Source organism: Macaca mulatta, chromosome 8, assembly GCF_049350105.2.
Source record: "Macaca mulatta isolate MMU2019108-1 chromosome 8, T2T-MMU8v2.0, whole genome shotgun sequence".
NCBI classification, from domain to species: Eukaryota; Metazoa; Chordata; class Mammalia; order Primates; family Cercopithecidae; genus Macaca; species Macaca mulatta.
Window position 1 is genome coordinate 96,672,812 of NC_133413.1, and position 25,594 is coordinate 96,698,405.

The following is a 25,594-nucleotide window of genomic DNA, read 5'->3' on the forward strand; positions in this document are numbered from 1 at the left end:
GCTTTTTAAATGCTGATTTCTAGAGAATTTGGAATCAGGCTTTAAAAAAATTCCAAAACAAGAATGGGCTTTGAGTTCAGATGTGACATAAAGAGGTATGTGAGCCAGAATTTTCCAATAAAAAGCACAATGCATGTTTCCTGTGAGCAACAGAAAATCATATTATTTTTCAATGTTATGTATTTCTTTTAAAAATACAAACTGTTGTGATAAGATTGGGACCAACAGATGATGAAATTCTAGCTAAAATTCTGCTTGATGCCCAGAATGAGCCCATCAGTTCAGAAAAGAAAGAGAATTAATTATAGAGGCCACAGGCTTCTATGAGGAACACCTCGTTCTGTAGAAAACTCTCCAGCACATTCCATTTGTTTTATTGAGTCTTGTTTATGGCAAAATGCTATACATGTATTATATCAATTGAAACTTGATGCTACACAAGCATGTGAGATTCCCAGATAAAATCCTAGAGAGGGTGAGAGACTAGGTCTGTCTTTTATACAATTCAGAGAGATTTCCCATGAGGGGCTCCAGGATAATTTTCCATGGTACAATGCACTACTTCACCAGTACTAAGTGACACTACACAATGCCCTATGCAGGGTTTCTATTTTGCTACTTATCATGCTATCCTGTTTTCCAGAGGAATTGTATCTATTATGTTTTCCACAGAATTGATTTGGATACCATGCCACTGTTTCTTCTAGCTTTTTAAAGTAATCAAGTCACTTGAAACTGTTTACACTTATTAGTTCATTCACTTGCCCATCTATTCTTTTCTTTACTCATTTAGTAAAGATGTATTGCATAGCTACTATGTTTACTTGTTTTTAAAATTTTATGGAGTACTTACTATGCGCCAGATATTGGGCATGAAAAATAAGCTGCGTATGTATCTAATTTGCATACACTCATTAGGCCAAATCATGGGTGTTATGAAGACAGTTATTAAAATCTTAAAAATAGAAGTCTTAATTTAAAATAATTGTTAACTACCATTTCTTTAGAGTGCCAGACACCGAGAAAAACACTGTCTCTCTCTCTCTTTTAAATTTTTCCTTTTTTAAGACGGAGTCTTGCTTTGTCACCCAGGCTGCAGTCACAGCTCACTGCAGCCTTGACCTCCCAGGCTCAAGTGATCCTCCTGTCTGAGCCTCCTGAATAGCTAGGACTACAAGCACGTGCTACCATATCTAGCTTATTTATTTATTTATTTATTTATTTATTTATTCATTTTGTAGAGACAGGGTTTCCCAAGTTGCCCAGGCTGGTCCTGAGCTCAAGCAATCCACCCTCCTCAGCCTCCCAAAGTGATGGGGTTACAGGTGTGAGCCACTGCACCCCACTCCTTTTCTCATTTTTAACATGTTATCACATTTGGTTTTCATTTTTTAAAAAAACCTAAGTGCTAGGTATTAACTCTAATTTGTAGAGGATAAAACAGGTTTGAAGACATTGACTAGCTGGGTATGGTAGTGCTTGCCTATAGTCCCAGTCACTCAGTAGGCTGAGGCCATCACAGTTCGAGTACAGCCTGAGCAACATAGCAAGATCCCGTTGCAAAAATGAATGAATAAACAAACACAAAACTATTTTTGGCTTGAAATAGAAAAATTGGACAACAATGTCTTAAACCATAGCCATATTTAATTAAGTCACATAATAAAAAGTCTGGAAGCAGGAAGTTTCAGAGTTGGTTAGGTTTGCAGCAAAACAATACGTTGGCTCTGTCTGTTTGTCCCTGGTTCTCCCAGCTTTCACCTCAGGGTCACAAGCTGGCCAGCACGGCTTCAAGTATCACATCTTTACATGACAAAATCCAAGAAAGGAAAGAATAGAGAATTTTTTGGATTTTTGTCGTTCAATTGGGGAGGACAGTCTTTCTTATAAACTCTACTTTAGACTCCTCTTTACATTTTATTGGCAACAACTGGGTCCCATGCCTACACCAAAGCCAATCACAGGCAAGGAGCCTAGGATGACAGTGATTGGCTAAGATCGTTTATGATACATCCTCTTAAGACAGGAGTGATTTTACCTTTTATTTGTATAAAATCAATTTTTTCTTATCAAAGGAGAAAGAGGCAAACAATAGAGTCTCCCTCATCCACTAAAGTGCTCATAGCTGCCATGTGATAAAGAATGTTCTTGCTTGCTATAGACAGCCTTCTTCCATAAGACTTTAACTCAGAAATTATTATATTTTTGTTTTAGAACAATTTGGATCACTGAGACAGAGATTTATAAGTCAAATCTCTTTCAACGTTTTTCCTTTAAACTTTATTGAGAGTGGTTAGTATTATTGATCCAGATTTCTTGACTGGCATTTTATTTGTTAAAAAAACATTTGCAACATTTTAAACACTCTTAAATTATTGAAACTTTTTAAGCATCCACATTAAGACAGCAGATTGAAGAAACATCTGTTTTAGCCACCCTTCTGGAATCTCACAAAAATGGTAATAAAGGAACTTTTAAAATAAATAACCCCACAAAGAAGAGAGCAACAAAATACTGGAAACTAGAAAGTGAATGGATAAAAGGTAACTGATTTAGCAGTCTCAAGACAGTGGATCCTTAAACTAAAAATAAGACAAAGTGAGAAACAGCTGATTTATACCACACAATGTTCAAATGCATTATAATCAAAACCACAGATACCATCTCACACTAAGCAGAATGGTGGTTATTAAAAAGTCAAAAAGTAACAGATGCTGTCAGGGCTGTGGAGAAAAGGGAACTCTTATACACTGTTGGTGGAAATGTAGACTGAGCCACTGGGGAAAGCAGTTTGGAGATTCCTCAAAGAACTTAAAAGAGAACTGCCATTCAACTCAGCAATTCCACTATTTGGTATATACCCAAAGTAAAATAATTCATTCTATCAAAAAGACACAGGCCTTCATATGTTCTTCACAGCACTATTCACAATAGCAAAGACATGGAATCAACCTGAATGTCCGTCCGTGGTGGACTGGATAAAGAAAATGTGGTGCATATACAGTACTATATGCACCATACATATAGAACTATACTGTACTAAAAATTAATAAATTCATGTTCTTTGCAGGAACATGGATGAAGCTAGAGGCCATTATCCTAAGCAAATTTTTGCAGGAACAGAAAACCGAATGCTGCATGTTCTCACTTATAAGTGGGAACTAAACAATGAGTACACATAAACCTAAAGATAGGAACAAGAGACAATCAGAACTACTAGATGGAGAGGGAGAGGAGAGCATGGGCTGAAAAACCACCTATTGGGTACTATGCTCACTATCAGCATGATGGGATCATTTGCATCCCAAACCCCAGCATTATGCAATATACCCATGTAACAAACCTACACATGTACCTCTTAATCTAAAATACAATTTGACATTTTTTAAAACAAGAAGAATGCTTGTCATTTGTTACACCTGGGAAGGATCTGAGAAATAACCCACTTCCGCTTTACAGCTAAATAAAGGGACGCTTATTTTTTTCTTCACCTTAAAGTAATAGAAGTCCGTTACTTAGAAATACAATTCTGAAACTTTGCTCCCTATAAAGTTATTGTGACTTCTCTACATTCAGGTAGTTTGTTTCTCATGCTTGAAAATAATCGTATATCCTGTATTCTGGGAACTACGCCAGCATTCCTAACCTTCTGGCACAGAGCTGACACTTAAGCAAAGTGACTTTTTTTCTTCCTACTGGTTTCATATACAAGATACTGAACAAGCAGCAACTCAGAGAGAAGTCATCTCAGAGAGGCCTAGGCCTAATGGAAAGATGTGAACAGATTGATTGCAGGACAATTATTTCCTTCAAAACCACATCATTAGTCAAGATAAGAAAACATGATGTAAATAGTAACATCCAGGTTCTTGCTTGTCAAGAATTCCCAATACTCTCTCTTTGTCTGCTGGGACACCCTGGCATCAGTCAGAATAACCCAGCTCTGGCCATTACCTGGCTGTTTCTCAAGTCTAGTTTAAGGTTCCTTTTGAAACACTGATCCCATCATTTTAGGAGACATTGCTAATAATGGAGGCTCACAGTACTACATCTTGGGATGAAGTTTGAGACTTTTTCAGATTCCATATTTTAGTTCCAACTCCAACATGCAGATGAATTACTACCTACAGAGAGAAGCAAAATCAGGGTGGCCTTCTTGAACCAGCCTCTATAGCTGCAAGAGGCCACCACACAAACTGGGAATGGAGTTGGATAATGAGGAGGACCTAGCTTCGTGGGTTGAATAATGGTTTTCTTATAAACAGATCTAGAGGAAACATCAGAATGTGACCTTGCTTGGAATAAGGTTCTTTGCAGATGTAAGAAGTTCAGGATCTTGAGACAGGAATATCCTGGATTTGGAGTGGGCCCTAAATCCAATGACTGCTAATCTTATGAGAGAAAGGAGAGGGAGATTTGTTTTTTAATTTTAATTTTATCTTTTTCTTTTTCAACTTTGTTTTTAGATTCAGGGGGTACATGTGCAGGTTGGTTACCTGGGTACATTGCACGATGCTGTAGTTTAGGTATGAGACCTAATGATACCATCAGCAGGTATTGAGCATAATACCCAGTAGTCAGTTTTTCAACCCTTGCCCCTCTCCCCACTCCCCCCTCTAAAAGTCCCCAGTGTCAATTGTTGCCATTTTTCTGTCCACAAGTACCCAATGTTTAGCTCCCATTTATAAGTGAGAACATATGGTATTTAGTTTTCTGTTCTTGTGTTAATTTGCTTAGGATAATTTTAGACTTCTGACCTCCTGCAAGAGAATAAATTTCTGTTATTTTAAGCCAATTGAATTTGTGATAATTTGTTACGGCAGCTCTAGGAAGTGAATACAACCTCACAAAGCTATTTAAACCTGTTCCGGGCAGGGCTCAATGGCTCATGCCTGTAATCCTAGCACTTTGGGAGGTGAAGGCAGGCTGATGGCTTGAGCTCAGGAGTGCAAGATCAGCCTGGGCAATATGGCAGAACTCCTTCTCTACCAAAAATACAAACAAATTAGGCAGGCTTCGTGGCATGCATTTGTAGTCCCAGCTACTTGAGAGGCTGAAGTGGGTGGATCACTTGAGCCTGGGAGGCCAAGGTTGTAGTGAGCAAAGATTGTGCCAATGAACTTCGACTTGGATGACAGAGTGAGGCCCCATCTCAATTTAAAAAAAAAAATAGAATAATAAAAGTAAACCTGTTCTGAATAGAGAGGAGGTAGAAGCTTCTCAGGTAGTGTCTGCTTTGCAAATTTCATGATACAAACAAGAGATAACACCTTGAAGGCCCTATATGTACAATAGAAAAGTGATTACTTTTCAACTTCAAAGTATGTCACACGAAACTCATTAATCTTCACAGCACACCTGTGTCAAATAGCTAAGTACCACAAGCCTCAACTCAGAGAGTATAGCAAATAAGTCCTTGCCCGACGTCATCAAAGGAACTCTTTTTTTTTTTTTTTTGAGACAGTCTCACACTGTTGCCAGGCTGGAATGCAGTGGTGCTATCTCGGCTCATTGCAAACTCTGCCTCCTGGGTTCAAGTGATTCTTCTGCCTCAGCCTCCAGAGTAGCTGGGACTATAGGTGCCCGCCACCACATCCAGCTAAGTTTTGTATTTTTAGTAGAAACGGGGTTTCACCATGTTGACCAGGATGGTCTCGATCTCTTGACCTCGTGACCAACCCACCTCTGCCTACCAAGTTGGGGGATTACAGGCATGAGCCACTACGCCCAGCCAGGAATTCTTTATAGATGGCTTCGAAATAGACTCTTCTTAAAAGAAACATAGCAGGAAGATGAATTGCTGGTGGTCTGAAGTAGAACAAAAGGAATTGCAAAGCAGAAAATTTACTACACATATATTTTGTAAGGCCTTATTTCCAAAAATAATATAAAATATAAAAGCTATAATGAAATTCATGTTGCGACTTTCCTTGAAGTCTTGAAATTTTATAACCCCGCTCTTGCTACCGTCAGCCAATTTCTTGTTATCGTCCTGTGGAACAAAAGTTTCCCTGAGAAATTGTATTGACCTATTAGACTTGCCGACGTAATGTCCCACACAGTCTTAGAATAGGCAGGTCTCGGCCATGACTTTCATGAAAGACGTAGGACGTTTAAGTGTATAGTGGCACCAAAACAGTGCACAAAACTAGAATATTTAAAATAAGGGAAATGATAGCTCCACTCTGCTCTGCCATAGTCAGACCACATTCAGAAAGACTACAATGTTTATGGCATAAAAATTTAAGACATCGTTACGTTTAAAAGGGCCTGGCAAGGTGTACAGGGTTCAAGGTTTTCAAAAGCAGCAACTTTGGACTACTGGGGGGTTTTAATCTGGAAAAGACACAGAGCCACAATATCTAAAAGGATATCATGTGAAAGATGATTAGACTTACCTAACAGATAGAAATTACATTGCAGCTTCATATTATTAGGAAAAGCTTTTGGAAAACAAAGCTGTCCAAAGATAGGACCAGCATCTTTAGCAAGTAGTGATTCCCCCATCCCTGGCAGTATACAAACATAGATGAGCGAGTTACTTTGTGGGGCTGCTGTAAACATTTAAGATTTCTTCTCAATCTAATGTCAGTCAAATCGTTGGTTCTTCTCACTTGTAATTTGAATATCTTCCAGGTCTCCAGAATCTGAAGCTCTGATCCTGAATTTATAAAATGTGGATGATGTCTATGAAACTAAGCTCAGGAAGTATTTTGTCGCATACTGTGTTGAAAGCTCATAGGAAGAGGAAAGTTGGGCAGTTGTCTAAGTGTCGTGGAGGTTTATGTGAAGGGAATTTTGAACCATGAGGCCCACATAAGGCAACTGTCTTAGGAATAAATAAGTAGTATGCTATAAATAGATATCTACCATGCTAACTTAAATATGTTATTGGCTTCTCCAAAGAAACAGACCCATGGATGTGTATATGGATAAAGAGCGAGAGGTAGAGAGAGAGAGAGAGAGAGAGAGAGAGAATTTATTTTTAAGGAATTGGCTTGGCTCACGGAATCATGCAGGCTGGAGGCTGGCAAGTCCAAAATCTGTAGTGTGGCCTGGTGGCCTGACAGGCTAGAGACCCATGGAAGAGCTGATGTCGCAGTTCTAGTCCGAAGGCCATCTGCTGACAGAATTCCCCCTTGGGGAAGTCAGTCTTTGTTCTATCAAGGACTTCAACTTATTGGACGAGGCCCACTCACAATAGGAAGGGCATTGTGCTTCCCTCAGAATCCAACTATTTAAATGTTAATCTTATCCAAAAAACACCCTTGCAGAAACATCCAGAATAATGTGTGATCAAATGTCCGGGCCCCATGATCCAGCCAAGTTGACACACAAAACTAACCATCACACCAGGGGATAGTTCCTCAAACTTGACAAGTCCTTCGACATCTGTGGATGCCACCTCTGAGGGATAAAGGGAGGCCGGGAATAAAGCTGGCTAACAAAGGTCACTGGACATCTTCCCACATTCCCACTTTCTGAAGACAACTCTAAACCAGATCTTTTAAAATTCTAAGCTATGTGGATGAATTTTTTAAACTGATTGATGCTGGATGAGTGTGACTCCTGGGATGCTATCCACTTAGCCATCTAGTACACACACTTTATATACAACTACATCATTCCCAGTAGGTCACACTTATTAATAAATCAAATGAAGACACAGTAATGCTGTTCTTCTAAGACATGTCAACATTTTTCTTAAAGGCACTCAAAGTAAATTAACCTAAAGATTCATGCTTCTTGTTTTATTGAGACAGAGTCTCACTCTGTCACCCAGGCTGAAGTGCAGTGGCACGATCTCTGCTCACTGCAACCTCTGCCTCCTGAGTTCAAGTGATTCTCCTGCCTCAGCCTCCCGAGTAGCTGTGATTACAGGTGCACACCACCACACCCAGCTAATTTTATATTTTTGGTAGACACGGGTTTTCACCATGTTGGCCAGGCTGGCCTTGAACTCCTAACCTCAAGTAATCCGCCTGCCTCAGCCTCCTAAAGTGCTGGGATTACAGATGTGAGCTGCCACGCCCAGCCCCATGCTTCTAAAATAGTTATTAGCTTGAAAAAAAAAAAAAACTGGGTCCAGGCAGAGCGGCTCACGCCTGTAATCCCAACACTTTGGGCGGTCAAGGCAAGCAAATCACGAGTTCAGGAGTTTGAGACCAGCCTGGCCAATATGGTGAAACTCAGTCTCTACCAAAAATACAAAAAATTAGCTGAGTATAGTGGCAGGCGCCTATAACCCCAGCTACTCAGGAGGCTGAGGCAGGAGAATCCCTTGAACCCAGGAGGTGGAGGTTGCAGTGAGCCGAGATCACGCCACTGCACTCCAGCCCAGGCAACAGAGTGAGGCTCCATCTCGATGAGAAAAAAAAAAAAAAAAGTGCTGCATTCTAGAAGGGAAAAGCCAACTGGAAAAATAGAATTATTCTTTTCATCTTCAAATCAGCATCTTCCCTGGCCCCGCCCACCTCAAAAAAAAAGGACTCAGGAAAGATGAAGATAAGGAATGCTTTTAAAATTTTTAGTCATTCACTTTTATTATAGGATTCCCACAAATTCAGTAGAAAAGGGGTGGGATACAGAAAAAAGAGTTAGAGAATGGGAGATGTATAATCACTCTATCAAGCTATGCAAACCAGGACTTAAGTTTTTTACCACACAAAGCAGAGCTTTAGTTATGCATAACAATTTCTTAGTGACTTTGAAGCCAGGTACTGTCTTGGGTACTTTTGTATACATTACTTATTTCATTTGAGAAAAAAAAATAGTTACCATAGGAATTTCACCATGAATGTTCTATCATGTGTTTAACCTTGATTTGGAATCTGATATATGTTTTTTAGAAGGCTATTTTTTAACAGTTTGCACTTCTGACATCTGTTCCTCAGACGTATCAGGGAGGCAAATATTAAATAGTAATTGTAAATAGCAAGTCATCTTCTCAAACCAAGCCAATCTTATTTTAAAATGCATTAAAGGTATGTAAAATAGTAATCCGCTGAGAACTAACAGAAGCACGTAGACATAATGCACATTTGGAGACTTTACCAATGGTATCACAACCAAGCCCACGTCGATGACTATTGTGGTTAATGGAAATGGCAGAAACACCTGAAAAGAGCAAAGTTTGAAAAAATATTAGATATGAACATCCATGAATGATACCTGCATCTTTATATAAATAAAAATGCAGAGATACAAGCTAATTAAACAGGCTAAATTAGCTGTAAAGTTGAATAAACCTGGCTTAGAAGTCAGATAAATGCCTGAGTGAAAGGAGACGTTGAAGACACATTGTCAGGTTGGAGGGAATGGACATCTAGCATTTGACTGTCCATGAATGGAAATAACTAGAACCATTTGCTGATAAGATCACAATCTACTGATCTGAGTACCATGAATCTGTTAAGAGGGAATTTCTAAGGCCCAATGGAAGTAACAAAAATCTTCTTTGGAAAATATCTCAAGGCAGTAAGAAATTCATGACAAAACAGAAGAACCATCCTCAGACCCTCTGTTACACAGGTAAATACTGACAGGTAAATGTTATAACTTTATAGGCTCAACATATTAAAAAAAAATCAAGACAAAAATTTTAGCTAAAACAATTTTCCCTGTTTTATATTTTGTTTTTGTTTTGCCAAAAGCCTTAAAGACCAGTCCTTGGTACCTGCTTTGTGTTAGAATTGTAAGAGTTCTCTACAACATTACCCAACCTAGGGAGAAAATTGATATAAGATATAACTAATATGAATCTACATTCCCCAAAGATATATATAACACAGCTAGTCATAATTTATGAAACAAAACCCTTTCATTAGAGGATTATTTGTTGGGATTTAATCATTAAGAATCTCTTCTTGGCCGGGCACAGTGGCTCATGCCTGTAATCTCAGCACTTTGTGAGGCCAAGGCTGGTGGATCATGAGGTCAGGAGATCGAGATCAGCTTGGGCAACATGGTGGAACTCCGTCTCTACTAAAAAAACAAAAATTAGCTGGGTGTGGTGGCGGGCACCTGTAATCCCAGCTACTTGGGAGGCTGAGGCAGGAGAATCACTTGAACTCAGGAGGCGGAGGTTGCAGTGAGCCAAGATCACGCCACTGCATTCCAGCCTCTCCAGCCTGGACGACAAGAGACTCTGTCTCAAAAAAAAAAAAAAAAAAAAAAAAAAAAAATCTCTTCTTAGTTTATAAAGCATCCTTGAAAAAGATACTTTAGGCCGGGTACGGTGGTTCACACCTGTAATCCCAGCCCTTTGGGAGGCTGAGACAGGCGGATCACGAGATCAGGAGATTGAGACCATCCTGGTTAACGTGGTGAAACTCCGTCTCTACTAAAAATACAAAAGAATTAGCCAGGTGTGGTGGTGAGCTCCTGTAGTCCCAGCTACTCGGGAGGCTGAGGCAGAAGATTGGCGTGAACCCAGGAGGTGGAGTTTGCAGTGAGCTGAGATTGCGCCACTGCACTCCATCCTGGGCGACAGAGTGAGACTCCATTTCAAAAAACAAAATAAATAAATAAATAAATAAATAATAAAGATACTTTATCATCTCATGGCTCAGTATCAGTTATCAAATAATTGAGAGAAAAGAAAAGAGCACTCCTGGGGGCATACAAGACAAATTTTAGCCACTTGTACTTAAGGCTGTTCTTGCCTTCCTTTCTGATGCAAATGTAAGTTGAATAATAATATAAGCAATAATAGCCATCAATGTCAGACCCTGGATTGTTTGCATGCCTTAGCTTACTTAATACATCCAATGTTAATAGGAGGTCGGTATTATTTTTTCCCATTTTACATCTGAAGAAACTGAGGTTCAGAGGTTCAATAACAAGACTAAACTCAGCTATTAGCCAAGCAACTGGACTTGAGCCCAAAGCTCTTAATGATTATCTTATGCTGTTATTTGTGTATAACTAATTTATCCCCCAGTTCATAACTTCTTTATAATTGTATCTATTAGGGTCAGTGATCTAACAAAAGTGTGGGTGAGAAAACAGCAAAAGACATTAAAAAGATGCAGCATGTGAAACTATACAGAGAGCAGACGTTAGGGAGGCACATCCAAGGGGGACTATGACCATCAACCCTGCTGTAGATTCGATCTCTCTCCGTATGTGTTCTCTGAGCTTCCTCTGCAGATCACTAGGTAGCAATCATCACGCCATGATTTTTGGTTTACATGACTGTCCAGATAGATTATAACCTGACTAAAGGCAGGAGCCAAGTCTTAATTATTTTTCTACTCAGAGTACCTAGCAAGGTGCTTAAAATATAGTTGCTTCTTGACAACTAATACTCAGATACACAACAATTAAGAGATGACTGGATGGAAGAAGTTGAAAAGAAGGCTGGAAAGGAAAGAAGGACATAAATCAACCACAGCTGGTGATGGGAACATTGCTTTCGTTCTCTCAGCAGTTCTTTCGTATATTTTGTATTTAGCGAGAGTCAAACACTCCAAAGAGACTGCCTAGATTTAAATCTTGCTGTAATCCACGCTGTGTGAGCTTGGGCAAGTGACCTAACTTTTCTAAGTCTGTTTTCTTATCTGTAAAATGGGAATAACAATAGAATCCACCTTTCTATTACTGAGAGGATTAAAGGTGATCATCCAAGCCAAGCTTTGAACAACCTACCTAGGCAACCAAGATTATTTTATTATTCTGATCATCAGTGTCAGGGCCATCTCTCTCCAATAACATTCTTATGCTACCAAGTTTTGCTGCTTATTTGTTTTTCTACAATTAAATGGTTGTCTCCTCTCCTGTGAAAATTTTTTTCATCCAGACTGAAAGTCAGTTTAAAATAAGTAAAGTTGAAAGACTGGAATTTGCCAACAAAGTAAGTTGATGTTTCAGAACAGTGGATGTTATCACTTGTGACCTCACCTTGCCTCTTCTGTTTCTCATCTGCTAAATCTGACCCTGACTGTGGAAGACATTCATATGCATAACTAGTTACATAAGTAGACAAAATAATATCTGTTCAAAAGACTCATAATGATCTGTCTAACCATCCAGAGAACTGTTTTTCTCTCTAATAAACCATTAAATGGAATATAAGAGACTTTATATTGAGTAACCTAGCCAATAAAAATGAAAATTAAAACCAAGACCAGATTATTCTTATGTTTCACAATAACTGAGTATTCAGAAGATCTACTTATAGATGCCTTGATTATAATCTGAAATACAGTTATACTCAATATCTGTTCTTTCACACAGAAAAGAATTAGAAAATCAAATTTTACCTTATAAGGTATAGATAGATTGGGTTCCTGGTATCTCCGCCTTAATATTCCTATCATTAATAATATAGACCATAATGAATTCGTGAAAAAAATATAGTTTATCAAATCAATTAGACTTGTTAAGATAATTGCAAGGGATCCCAAAGTGACAAGTAGCAGCACAGCTGTAAATGGAGAGGAGTGACTATTAAGTGTATTAAATAGCAAAGGCAGCTGGCCCTCTTGGCTTGCAAGATATATTGGTCTCGATGATTTAAATATAGAAATCAGAAGGTTGCTAAATAATGAGGTAGAAATAGCAAAAGGCATAATCCATGCCAATGAGGGAAAAACTCGATTAGCCCATGTGATAGCTACAGCATCTGCAGGAAAACAAAAACACACAAAAGAAAACATGTTAAAAGAGAAATACTAATGATAAACCCTTTAATATTATTTCAACATAAAAACATAAACTTAAGGAATAACATTCAATTTGCTTAATTTTATTGTTTATTTCCTTAGTTACACTTACATAACACCTTTTAAAGGTGTCTATTTGAGCCCTATCACACTGTATTGTAAATGGTTATCATTTTATATGTCTTCCCCAATAGACCAAAAATGTTTTAGAGGACAAGGACAATCCATTTATTTTCTATAAAACTAGTGGCTCACTCTGTGACAGACATATAGTAGGCTTTCAATAAACACTTGTGAAATGAATTGATTTTGTTGAATGGACGATTGAATCCATGCTTATTTTCTAAAACTAGTTTATAGAGTCTTAATAGTTACATTCAGAGGCCAAAAAGCACAGTGCAACACTACTGACACCAGAATGAGACTTTCCCACAGCACAGTGCAATTTGAAATACTTCGCAGAAAAAGGAACCATGTAGAAGAAGAAAATAAATTACACACCATTAAAAATATGTATGACATTTGGGACTTTTCTATAGACCGATAGCTCTCAATTGGAGCTGAATTTACTCCTCAGGGTCATTTGGGAATGTCTGGAGACTTTTTTGGCTGTCACAACTGGGGAGGTAGAAAGTTGCTGCTCGTATCTGGTGAGTAGAGGCCAAGGATGTTGCTAAACATCTTATAATGCACAGGACAGTTCACAACAACAAAAAATTATACAGTATAAAATGTTCATGGTACTGAGATTAAGAAACTAACCATTAGAGAATATTCTACTTTTTTTTTTTTTTTTTTTTTTTTTTTTTTGCTTAAAGATAAGAGACCTTACAGGTACTAATTTAATAAAAGTCCACAGGAAAAAAAAAGAACCTGTGAAGAAAAGCATCCACTGTTTGTGAGAATTCACTTGATTCAGTTCATATTATGTGAATATATGCTAGGACAGATCACTTGGTCAGAGAGAAACAAATTCTCAGTTTTTCAATGGAATGAGCACAATGGGGCCTGAGGTCCCTGGGGGTATGTGTCCTTGGAGCCTATGCTCTTGTACCAAGGTTGGTTTCTAGAGGGACTTTTGGGACATCAACATACTGGCTTGTAACACAAGGTAGGACTTCCCAAATGTGACAAAATTAAAATATCATTAATAGCCCTTGTTCTTAAAGATCTTTAATTTTTGTAACCCTTTTTAAATAGCCTCAAGTGCCATTTCACTTGTTTTCCTTAGTGCTATTCTACAACTTTGGATCTTCCTTAAAAATATCTCCTGTCTCATTTATTGTTCTTTTCAGGAAGATATTGTTAGTTGTTTTTCCCGGACACCCATACCTCCATAAATTTCACATTTTCAGTCACATTTCCAAAATATTTATTTCCAGTAATGCAAAGGAAATTCCCCTTCAATTTCCCAGTGTGCATTCTACAAACGTGGTTAGTTATAACTTGAGGAGGATCAGGTGCAGCTCTGTCAGTGCTGGCTGGCAAAAACGATACATCTTTCTACATCATCTTTAGCTCTATGCCATAAGGGATGTTTTTTCTTTGTTACACTTTCCACATGTTGTTTCTTCTCTTTTAAAAATGATTTCATATATGTTTTGGGTGAAAAGTAAAATAAATAGCACTGAAGCACATAAAGTGAAAAGTAAATGTCCCTCTCTTCACCAACCTCCCATTCATGCGCAGCAAATGTAACCACCATTAACAGCTGTTTGGATCCTCTTCCAGAAATTTGGTATGAATGTATAAGCACCGATTAGGGTTGTGTATGAGTATGCATGTTTGTGTACGCTCACTTAGGCTTGTTTTTGCAGGTGCATCTTGCGCTTATTGGTACATTTGCATGCATCTAATTATTCTAGCAAATTCTCAGCATTCCATTATATAACTGTCAATGACTTTATCTACCCATTTCATATTGTTTTATTTGTAGTTTATGTTCAATTTCTTGCTAATATAAAATGGGCTTTAATGAAAACACTCATGCCTTCCATTCTTGATAGTTGTTCAAGTCTCCTTAGAGTAAATTCTTAGAAGTGGGACTTGTGAGTCCAAAGGTATACACATTTTAAAATAAGGATGATGTTACAAAATTGACCTCAGAAAATAATTGCATTAATTTACCAATAAATGATTCTAAAATTCTCTTTCTCTTCAAAATTCTTTTATTATTATTATTTTTAATTTATTTATTTATTTATTGCCTATCATTGGCTATCTTTCCAAAATTCTTAACCATATCTGGGTACTTGGGACCAGCTACTTTTAGGCTGTATCTGGACAGGGAAACCTTCTCAGCTTCTGCTTCCATAAAATGTATTTACTGTTTTAGATTATCTTGTCCCATGCCAATTTTCTCTAGTTTTAAATATGGCATGGAACTCTCAAGAAAACCAAATGTGAGCACCCTGTCAGCAGTCTGTGGCAGGACTTTGGGAACAATGAAATCCTCAATTTTCAAAGCTGGGACAGGGCTCCTCACTAAGTCATTTCCATACCCCTTGTTCTAGAAGAACACCCTTCCCTTCTCAGTTGTGGTACTTATTCACAATAAAGGCTTTTTTTTTTTTTCCCCCCTAGGAGGAAAATATGTGAAGAAACAAGTCAGAGCTCTGACATGGACACAGACGAAAATGTTACATAATTAATACCATTGTTTCTTTTTCTATGTAAACCACAAATATTAGAATCTAATATGTATCACAGCCTGGTATAATTCTTTCAATGTTCCTTAAATAAAATGCAGCATACAATTCATGCCATATCATAGATGCTCTATATTCATCTGGGAACTTTTCACATTTTTTACATATACCTGTTTGAAAAAAATACATCTCTTAATCTTTAAAATTTCTTAATTTGAGAACCTAGGTTTGGGCCTGGTGGTTCACGCCTGTAATACCAGCCCTTTGAGAGGTCAAGAGGGAGAATCACTTGAAGTCGGAACAGCCTGGCCAACATGACAAAACCCTATCTCTACTAAATATACAAAAGTTAGCCAGGTGTGGTGGCCCATGCCTGTTATCCCAGCTACTCGAAAGGCTGAGGCACAAGAAGCGCTTGAACCCTGGAGGCGGAGGTTGTGGTGAGCAAGATTGTGCCACTCAACTCCAGCTTAGGCAACAGAGCAAGACTCTGTCTCACAAAAAAAAAAAAAAAAAAAAAAAAAAACTATTTCTTTTGCTTATAAGTTCCCCCTTATTATACAAATTTTGCACCTTAAAGAAAATGTGTAATATTCAGTGCAAACAATAAAGTAAAAATCATATACAATATCATTCCTGTTGATCACCATTACTAGCTACTTATTTACTGTTTTACATCATTATATTCATCCTGACTTTTTCCTCATTATTGAATTATAAACATTGTCCCTTTTCTTCAAGTGTCCATCAACAATATCATCTTTTACAAATCACAGAATATTCTGTTATATAGATTTCCCATAAATTTTTTATTTGTTTCAAGTTTATTGGATATTTTTATGATTTTTAATTTTTGCTATCATACATAAAGCTATGATTACTATACCTATACATGTATTTTTTCATGTATGACTCTGATTTTTTTCTTAATTTAAATTTCCTGTACAATAAACATGCAGATATTTGGACTCAGAAACATTAATTTAGAATTTAAACAAAAAGTCTAAAAATGATATGCCTAAAAAATAAGCATTGTAGCCAAATTACAAGTGATGATGGTCAAAATACTTCATGAGTTTTCCACACATGCCAAAACCATTGTGCCGCCTACAAAATTGCTGTAACCATTATGACACCAAAGGAGATATTCATGACTTTTTAACAACCCGTATGGATGGAGCACTGGTAGTCATAACAGACGCCAGCTTCAACGAACCATAACAACAGTGCTAGCTGACCAGCAGCCCCGACCACACCCACTATTAACTTTGTAAATTTATTCTTTACATAATCAAGGTAGTTAATAAATCACTGCTTGTTCTGATCTGACTTTGCATTTGGTTTGTTCTCACAGACACTCAGAAGCTTGATTACATTTAGTTTAGAAGTGCCTAAGATACCTAGACCATTATGAATCAGCACTGATACCATATGGCAGCACCCTGCAGGGCAGTAATATAAGAATTGAGGCAAAGTTTACCAGAATTTTTTATCAAAATCTCCCTTAGGTTTGCCTCCATGCCTCAAAGATTCACCAAAACAATAATAGCTGCTCAAAAGAGATTAGTCCTGAAGGTACTGGGTGATAGATTTATCTCATGAGGTGGTTTAATGCTGACTTGAGGAAATTGCTAGTCTTCCACTTCCCCTGTTTCTCATTTCTTTCCAAATTTCCTTTTATTCCTTGAATCTGTTACTCATTTTTAAATGTATATTTATTTAAGATTTTCTCATTCTTTTACTCTTTATTCTACAGTTTGGCCTCTAAGATAGCTATTTTTTGGTCAGATTTCCAATATGTTCAGGACCCTTTGCCACCATGAATTTCAGAGTTGTTCATGGTAAACCATATTGTTTTATACATCAATATTAATTATATGCATCAATTGAACATTAGCATCTACTCTTTTGACTGCCAATATTCTACATTTCAACTTGATCATTTTTTGTGACACCTGGAAAAACATTGAGACTCAAACATTTTGAAAGTTTTACAATAGATGTAAACACTGATTACATAGTGTCACTCTGGTGAGATGAGATCATGAAAGGAATACTAATATTTTGAATCTGATCTACAGCATACATCAACATTATATACATCTTTTCATACTATCAGAAAAGGCATAACCATGCTTAAACATGAATATCTTTTCTAAGACAAATCATTCCCTTTGGCCCTCTGTTATTTTAGAAAATTATAAGTTGATTATATACATAGAATAATGAACAGTAAACAGTGGTCCTGACTGGTGAAATGATAGTTAAGGTATGTTGAAAGGACGAGCACTTTATTTATTGTTTTAGCCATTTGCATACAAACCTGAAGAGAGAATTTCCCTGGGTGTAAGAACAGTCAGATAGGAAATGTTAACCAGTAAATAAACTACAGTCACCAGAGGTAACGCAGTAAATATGCATTTGGGAATTGTTGTTCTGGGTTTCTTCAGCTCCCCTATAACACAAAAGAGGACAAAATCATAATTGGTAAACATTATTTCTAAAATTCATTATTTTTAGATTAATATTTTTGTATTTGTATAAATTTATGGGGTGCAAGCATACCAAGGATGGTTATGCCTTTTCTATGATTTTATTACATGCATAGATTGTGTGCTGGTCAAGTCAGGGTTTCAGGGTATCCATAACCTGAATAACGTACATTGTACCCATTAAGTAATTTTTCGTCAGCCACCTGTCCACTCCCTCTCCCTTCCAAGTCTCTATGGGTCATCATTTTACCCTCTACATCCATAAGTACACATTTTGTAGTTAATTATGAGTGAGAAGGTAAAATATTTCTCTTTCTATTTTTGAGTTATTTCACTTAGGATGATGGTCTCCAGCTGCATTCATGTTGCTGAAAAAGACATGATTTCATTATTTTTTATGACTGTGTAGTATACTGTGGTGTGTATACATATGTATATACAAACACACAATAGTGTTGTGATAAACATGAGTGCAGGTATCCTATTGATTTGTTTTCTTTTGGATAGATACCCAGTAGTGGGATTGCTGGATCATATTGTAGTTCTATTTTTAGTTCTTTGAGAAATCTCCATACTGTTTTCCATAGACATTATACTAACTTACATTCCTACCAGCATCGCTCCATGTGTCAAAAATTGGGCTAAGGTCTTCCTATTCATTCAGCCACCACCACTACACATACACTGAAATGCGCGCGCACACACACACACATACACACTAGCACACACTGGTGGGCTGCTACACACCCACCTGCCTAATATAGCTACATGAAGAAAAATATGAAATATGCTTCATTTTCTCCATAGATGGTGAAATTTCTGAAGAAAGACTGAAGAATAAAAAATGAAATCGGAGCCCATAAGTCCTGTACCATTTGAAGCCTACTTACGTGTTTAGCCTCATCTATTAATTCCAGGCACTGAGTTTGGATAGTGGTAATCCAGCAGTGAGCAGAAACTACATGAAGTTTGACCTCAAGAAGAAAAGCTACACATGAGTAAACAATTGCATAAATAAGAGGTTAAAATAATGAAACTATGGAAAGTGTCTGTATGAAAAGAAACTAAGTGCTATGGGGATATATTATGTGACAATGTGATAGTTTCTCTTGCTATGTGTGTTTCATATATAGACAGATACAGACAGACTGGCCTTTGCAGTTCCTCAACAATGTCTTCTCCCTTCTTGCCATAGGGTCTGTTTTCTTATGTGGAATGTTCTTTCCTAGTTGCCTAGTTGACCTCTACCCTTCCTTCAGATCTCAGGAAAATAATTACTTCTTGGAAAATGGGAAAGGAAACTCTCTCCCTGGCTAGCAAAATTTTCCTATTATACATTTCTCATATCGTATATTGAAAGGAGTTAAAGAGTCCGTCATAACTTCTCTCTCCCTGTATGCTCTTGACCATTCCTTTATGCCAATATTAAGTGCAAAGAAGGCCGAAACAGTTGTAATTTAGCATCATATAGAGTGGATTTTCTAGGACAGTTTTATGTTAAATATTGTTCCATTCATCACACCGTTTCCCCAAAGTTTGTCCTACCCGGAAAATTGCTCTGTGCCATGAAGAAATGATCATCTATAACCATAATATACAATGGCACCCTGTGCCCTGCCCAGTGGCAAGGAACAAAGAATAGACCTCAGATCCACCGGAAGCCAATCATTTTCAGTATACAAGAAAATTTATCTCAAGAATTTGAACCAAAGGTCAAGAGAAAAGCAACGTAATGGTTTTAAAAAAGAAAGGAAGATGAGAAAACATTTTTTTTTAATTTCTAGAACTTCCCTATTTTTTCATATTAATTATTTATTTTATAGAGACGGGGGTCTCGCTATGTTGCCTGGGCTGGTCTTGAACTCCTGGCCTCAAGCAATCCTCCAGTCTAGGCCTCCCAAAGTGCAGATTAAAAATGTGAGTCACCACATTCAGTCTGCTTCCCAATTTTTTTTGCTCCTGAAGATTGGTTGCCCAAATCTTCCTTAAAATATAGCACAATCCTTCCAGTAAGTTCCCCTTTTATTGCTTAAGCTAATGTGAGTGGGTTTCTGCTATTTAAAACCAAATCCCCTTTGCTAATAAATATCTATCATTTGACTATATCAAATTTCTTCTATCTGTGTCTGCCCAGGGGTTGGATCTAATGCCCATGGGGTAGACTAATCTGAGCTGATTAAGAACTTGAACAGTAAAAAATTTGAGAAGGTTTTAATTTTAACCCTGCCTGCACCACTTACTATTGTGGGACTTCTAGACAATGTATTGGCTGTCAAGGTTTCAATCTCCTTATAGTGAAAACTATAGGGACAACAAGATTCCAATCCTAGTGTTTAGCATATAGTAAGTGCTGAATATATGGTTGTTGTTAATTACTATAGTTATTAAAGCTTTGGGACAAAAGGGCAATTTTTTGGATTAATTGTACTTTCTTCTGAGCCTTTTACTTGTTCTCATCATGTACTTGATTTGTAAAAAGGAGATGGAGATTACAGTTTAATTTATAATAAAAAGTTATAATAGCCAGACAGGCGACAAATATCCTTGACTCTTGAACTTAGAAGATGGGTATTCCAGCCAGGTGTGGTGGCTCACATCTGTAAACCCAGCACTTTGGGAGGTATAGGCAGGTGGATCAATGGAGCCCAGAAGTTAAAGGCCATTCTGAGGAACATACCAAAACCTCGTCTCTACTAAAAATCCACACACACAAAAAAAATTAGCGGGGCATGATGGTGAGTGCCTGTAGTCGCAACTACTCAGGAGGCTGAGGTGAGAGTATCAATCGAGCCCAGAAGGTCAAGGCTGCAGTGAACTGTGATTGCACAGCAGCACTCCAGCCTGGGTGATAAAAAATAAAAATTTTTTAAAAAGATAGGTATTCCTACACCTTGCAAAGTCACCTGTCTACAAATCACAATTTTGCAGGTAAAAGTGTTACTTAAAACTTAGATGTACTTAAGACTTATTTTGTAAATTAACAACTCCAGCACACACTGAAATTCCTCCAACTTTTGTTCACCACTACAGGCTTGTGAGGAATTCCATACAGTTTATAGGTCAGCATGAATAAATTCTGTAAATATATTTTCAGCTGACAATAATTATCTAACAATGACACATCTCTGCAATGGGATACAATGAAACTGGCTCAAATAAAAATCCAGAAATATTGCTTCTAGCCTTGAAAGCAAGAAACAATGAGAAACTTTTGCTCGTTATGCCAGCTGCTGAAATTGGCCCATTTAATCACAAGCCACGTAAAACAGAAATATCCTCATAGCTTTCTTTTCTCAATACCTTATTTTTAACTCAATGCAAACTGATTTCCTCTCGTGTTCAAAATTCACCAATGACTTCTTACATTATCAGTGACAGTGCTCTAACCAGTCCTCATGCTCCTTGACTTCTGAAGCATTTAACCAGATAGATTATCCCCTGCTTTTTGAAACATATTCTGATTTTCCTCTATAACACTCTGAGCCTCCTCTGGCTTCTTCACTGAGTCTTCTTTCTCTACCTCCTGCTTAAAAGTTGGCATTGTCCAGTCATCTGCCTCCCTCCGACCCTATGCCATTTTGTCCTTCGTCTCTCTATGTACTTGCCTTAGTAATCAACCCTATGTATTTTGTCCTTCATTTTTATATGTACTTGCCTTAGTAATCATATCTAATACCAAGACTCTCAGATGGAAACCATTTTGTAGTCACCTGAGGTTACATACCTTGTCTTCTATCTATGCTGCATGCTTCTATTCTCCACGGCTTCACTCATATTTTTCTGGAATTTTGTGGGTTCAATTCAAATTGCCACCTTTTCCACTCAGTGACAGCAAAAAGTGACCTTTCTGCTGATTTCCAAAGTAATTATATTGTTCCGTTATGGCTATCCATTAAATACTGTATCAAATTATTTGTTTATAAGGCAAGAATTATAGTGATTTTAAACCATGATATACATTTTGCAGATAAAAAAAAAAGAGACTGGAAAGGAGAAAATACTTGCTATAGTTGGTAATGGCAGACCCAAATCTAGGTATTGCCTCTCCTACTAGACTGTAAGCCTCTTTGATAAAGACTGTATCTTACTCATCTTGAGGCACTAGTACAGGGTTTTAAAAACAGTCTTTGAAAAGATGGTGGCTACTCAAATGATTTCACGAATGATAGATAAATTAGTGGCGGGGGACTTGAGATTTTAAAAAGTTTTGTTCAGTAGTTAAGAGTCTGATACATATTTAAATAACAAGGAAAAGAACTGATTTTTTTTTTAAAAAAATGAAGTTGAGAAAAAATGAAATAAAAGAATGTGAAAGAAAAGTCCTTAAGGTGATGGGAGGGAAAAGATAAAGAATTCAAGGGAAAAGACTGACTTTGAAAATGAAAAGATGAAAACTTCTGTTCTAACATTGAAGGGAAGGGTATATAGCCTCAGAGCAATCTATAATATCTATGCTTCTCTACTCTTTAAAGATACTTAAGAACCTACAAAGAGCAAAAAGCAGAACTACCATTTGACCCAGCAATTTCACTACTGCGTCTCTACCCACAGGAACAGAAATTGTTATATCAAAACGACCTCCGCACTTGCATGTTTATTGCAGCACTATTCACAATAGCAAAGTCATGGAATCAACCTAAGTGTCCATCAATGCATGACTGGATTTTTTTAAAATGTGGTATATATACACCATGGAATATCATGCAGCCATAAAAAGAATGAGATCATGTCTTTTCCAGCAACATGGATGCAACTAGAGACCATCATCCTAAGAGAAATAATTCAAAAACAGAAAATCAAATACTGTATATTCTCACTGATATATGGGAGCTAAACAGGGAGTACACATGGATATACAGAGGAAACTGTGACACTGATGATTCCAAAAGTGGGGAGACTGGGTGGGGGCTAAGGGTTGAAAAATTACCTATTAGGTACATGTTCACTGTTAGGGTGATGGGTACACTAGAAACCCAGACCTCACTATTATACAAATAAATCCATGTAGTAAACCTGTACATGATCCCCGAATATATAAGAATAACGATGCTTAAGAGCATAGTAAAAGTGCAAGGCAAAAATCCAGCACTTGTTGCTCTTCTCTGATGTCCTGAGTGAATCAAGAAGATGCTGTTCCACTTTGGCACCCACTTCAGTCAGCTGCCCAGTGTTGTCATTGCGGTCAAGGGGTCTGAACTGCTGGAGAAGTTCCTGTTTTGGGTGTCCAGGGAGTACTCGTCTGGAGGCTAGTGGAAGGAAGGGAGCCTCTTTCGGGCTCCTATAATCCTGGTTATAGTATCTTTGCATTGTGGGCTAATTTATTACTTATTTATTTATTTATTTATTTTTCTTTTTTTTTGAGACAGGGTCTCACTCTGTAGCCCAAACTGGAGTGCAGTGGTGCAATCACAGCTTACTGCAGCCTCAAACTCCTGGGCTCAAGCGATCCTCCCACCTCAGCCTCTTAGTAGCTAGGATTAAAAGTGTGCACTTCTATGTTCAGATACTTTTTTCAGAAATCTGAGGAGGTGGCCATGTGTGGTGGCTCATGCCTGCAATCCCAGCACTTTGGGAAGCAGAGGCAGTTGGCTCACCTGAGGTCAAGTGTTCAAGACCAACCTGGCCAACATGGTGAAAACCTGTCTTTACTAAAAATACAAAAATAAGCCGGGCATAGTGGTGTACACCTGTAGTCCCAGCTACCCTGGAGTCTGAGGCAGGACAATTGCTTGAACCCGGGAGGTTGCAGAGAGCTGAAATCATACCACTGTACTCCAGCCTGGGCAACAAGAGGAAAACTCTGTCAAAAATGAAAGAAAGAAAGAAAGAAAGAAAGAAAGAAAGAAAGAAAGAAAGAAAGAAAGAAAGAAAGAAAGAAAGAAAGAAAGAAAGGGAAAGAAAGAGAGAGAGAAAGAGAGAGAAAGAAAAAGAAGGAAAGAAAGAAAGAAAAGAAAAGAAAAGAGAAAAGAAAAGAAGGAAAGAAAAAGAAATCTGAGGAGAGCAATCTCACTATTTTACACAGGTTGGTCTCAAACTCCTAGGCTCAAGCAATCTTCCCATTTCGGCCTCTCAAAGTATTGGGATTACAGGCATGAGCCATCACACCCAGCCCTAATTTAACTTTTAAATGCATCCAAGGTTGTTGTAGGGTGGCAGCTTTTATAATGCACACAAGAAAATTATAGCTTTATCATTAATTAGAATGCTTGATGTGAAAAAGGTCAATTGCATGTAAAATCAGTTTGTATTACTACATTCATCAATGAAAGGAAAAAGTTATAATAAAATATAAAACATAATTCCAAAAGTAAGTAAATAAAAATACTTAGAGCCTCAATGTGTCATACCTACCTACAACACAAACATAGTCCAGCATTGGATCATTCCTGGATTTACAGTTTCATGGGTGGGGAATATTTTCACAACCCCAGCTTTCATCCATTAAGAGAAATGAAACAGATTAACACAGAAGTCACATATCTGTGGTCCCAGAAAGGAAAGTTGAAAAAGAGAAGCTGTTCAATCAAATAAGTACCTTAGAATAAACAGGAAGATAATTAAGAGAGGGTAACAAGTGCAAGGCTGGCATGATCTGATTTAGAAAGTCACAAAGAAGAAAGAAACATTGAATCATTTAAGACTCAAAATACAACAAATGATAGGCATTTCACACTGTATGCAATAAGTCATGATTTTAGATTTTTTTTTCCTCAATGGATTGTTACCTGCTATAAGTGTAAAGCATCCCCCGCCTGAATATGCAAAATATCCTTGGAAGATGGCTTGTATAAGGTGAGAGATATCTGGAAATTCAGCATCAAAAGCATTCTGAAACCGTTCTACATTCTCCTTTTTCCCTCTTACCAGGAACACTACTCCAGTTAGGGAAATGAAGCTCAGTATGGACACTTTCAGCACCGAGCTAGCCATCTGAAGCCAAGTCACTTCTTTCACACCACGAGAAGTCAGAATTCCTACAATCCACAACATGGCCAATGCCAGACATTTCTTTGGCAGCTTTGGGACAGAGCAGCTGGGGAAAAAAGGCTGGATGCTGTACTCAGCAAGGAGCAGAGCTTGGCCAGCAACTACCCCTGACCCCAGAAACAAGGATGTCCAGAGATTCAAGAAAGCAACTGTGGAGCCAAAGTATCTCTTGAGAAAGTAGTATTGAGCTCCACTGCATGGGAAGCTTATACTTATCTCTGCAGAGCAAAGAGTTGATGTCATGGCCAGTACGGCACAGCCAGCCCAAACGCACAAGGAGACTCCCACGTTCATGCAAGAGTATGCCAACACACCTTTGGGGGACACAAAAATTCCTGCACCAATGATATTAATAAGTAAAAAACTTGTGCCCCAGCAATATCCAAACACTCTCTTGAGCTGTATTTTCTTCCCTCTATCCATTGTAATTGAAGACTTTTCAAATTCTATATAAATTACAATTTCTAGATTTTCCTGCCTATGTAGCTGCAAAGGATGTTGATGGATTCCTGAAATAAAATAATGCTGTCCTTTCTGTTCCCTTTTCATTAAGTATAGCTTGGTTTTAATAATTAACAAAATAGAGGTGGAAGATGGGGACAAAAAATAATAAGTAACAAAATATATGTGACACATTCAATAAAATAGACCAACATGTAGAAGGCTTTGGTCTGACTTGTCTTTCAATTATTATCAAAATAATGCACTCAGATTTTTTAAAAAAGGAATTTCCAAGAAGACATGGGTTACAGTACAAAGCTGGGGCTTCCTGCTCTGCTTCACTGCTTCCAAAATGCATTCC

At 37.6% G+C, this 25,594-nt stretch overlaps 1 protein-coding gene across 1 annotated transcript; it reads right to left on the reverse strand.

Moving 5' to 3' along the window:
- Positions 1-8,516: 8,516 nt before the first annotated feature.
- On the reverse strand, positions 8,517-25,328 carry SLC7A13 (solute carrier family 7 member 13). Its single transcript, XM_001082410.5, has 4 exons — positions 24,531-25,328; positions 17,637-17,768; positions 12,264-12,625; positions 8,517-9,117 (listed from the first exon to the last, which is right to left on the reverse strand). The coding sequence occupies exons 1-4, from the start codon at positions 25,213-25,215 to the stop codon at positions 8,854-8,856; spliced, it is 1,443 nt and encodes a 480-aa protein (XP_001082410.2). The 5' UTR covers positions 25,216-25,328; the 3' UTR covers positions 8,517-8,853.
- Between the last annotated feature and the right edge of the window lie 266 nt (positions 25,329-25,594).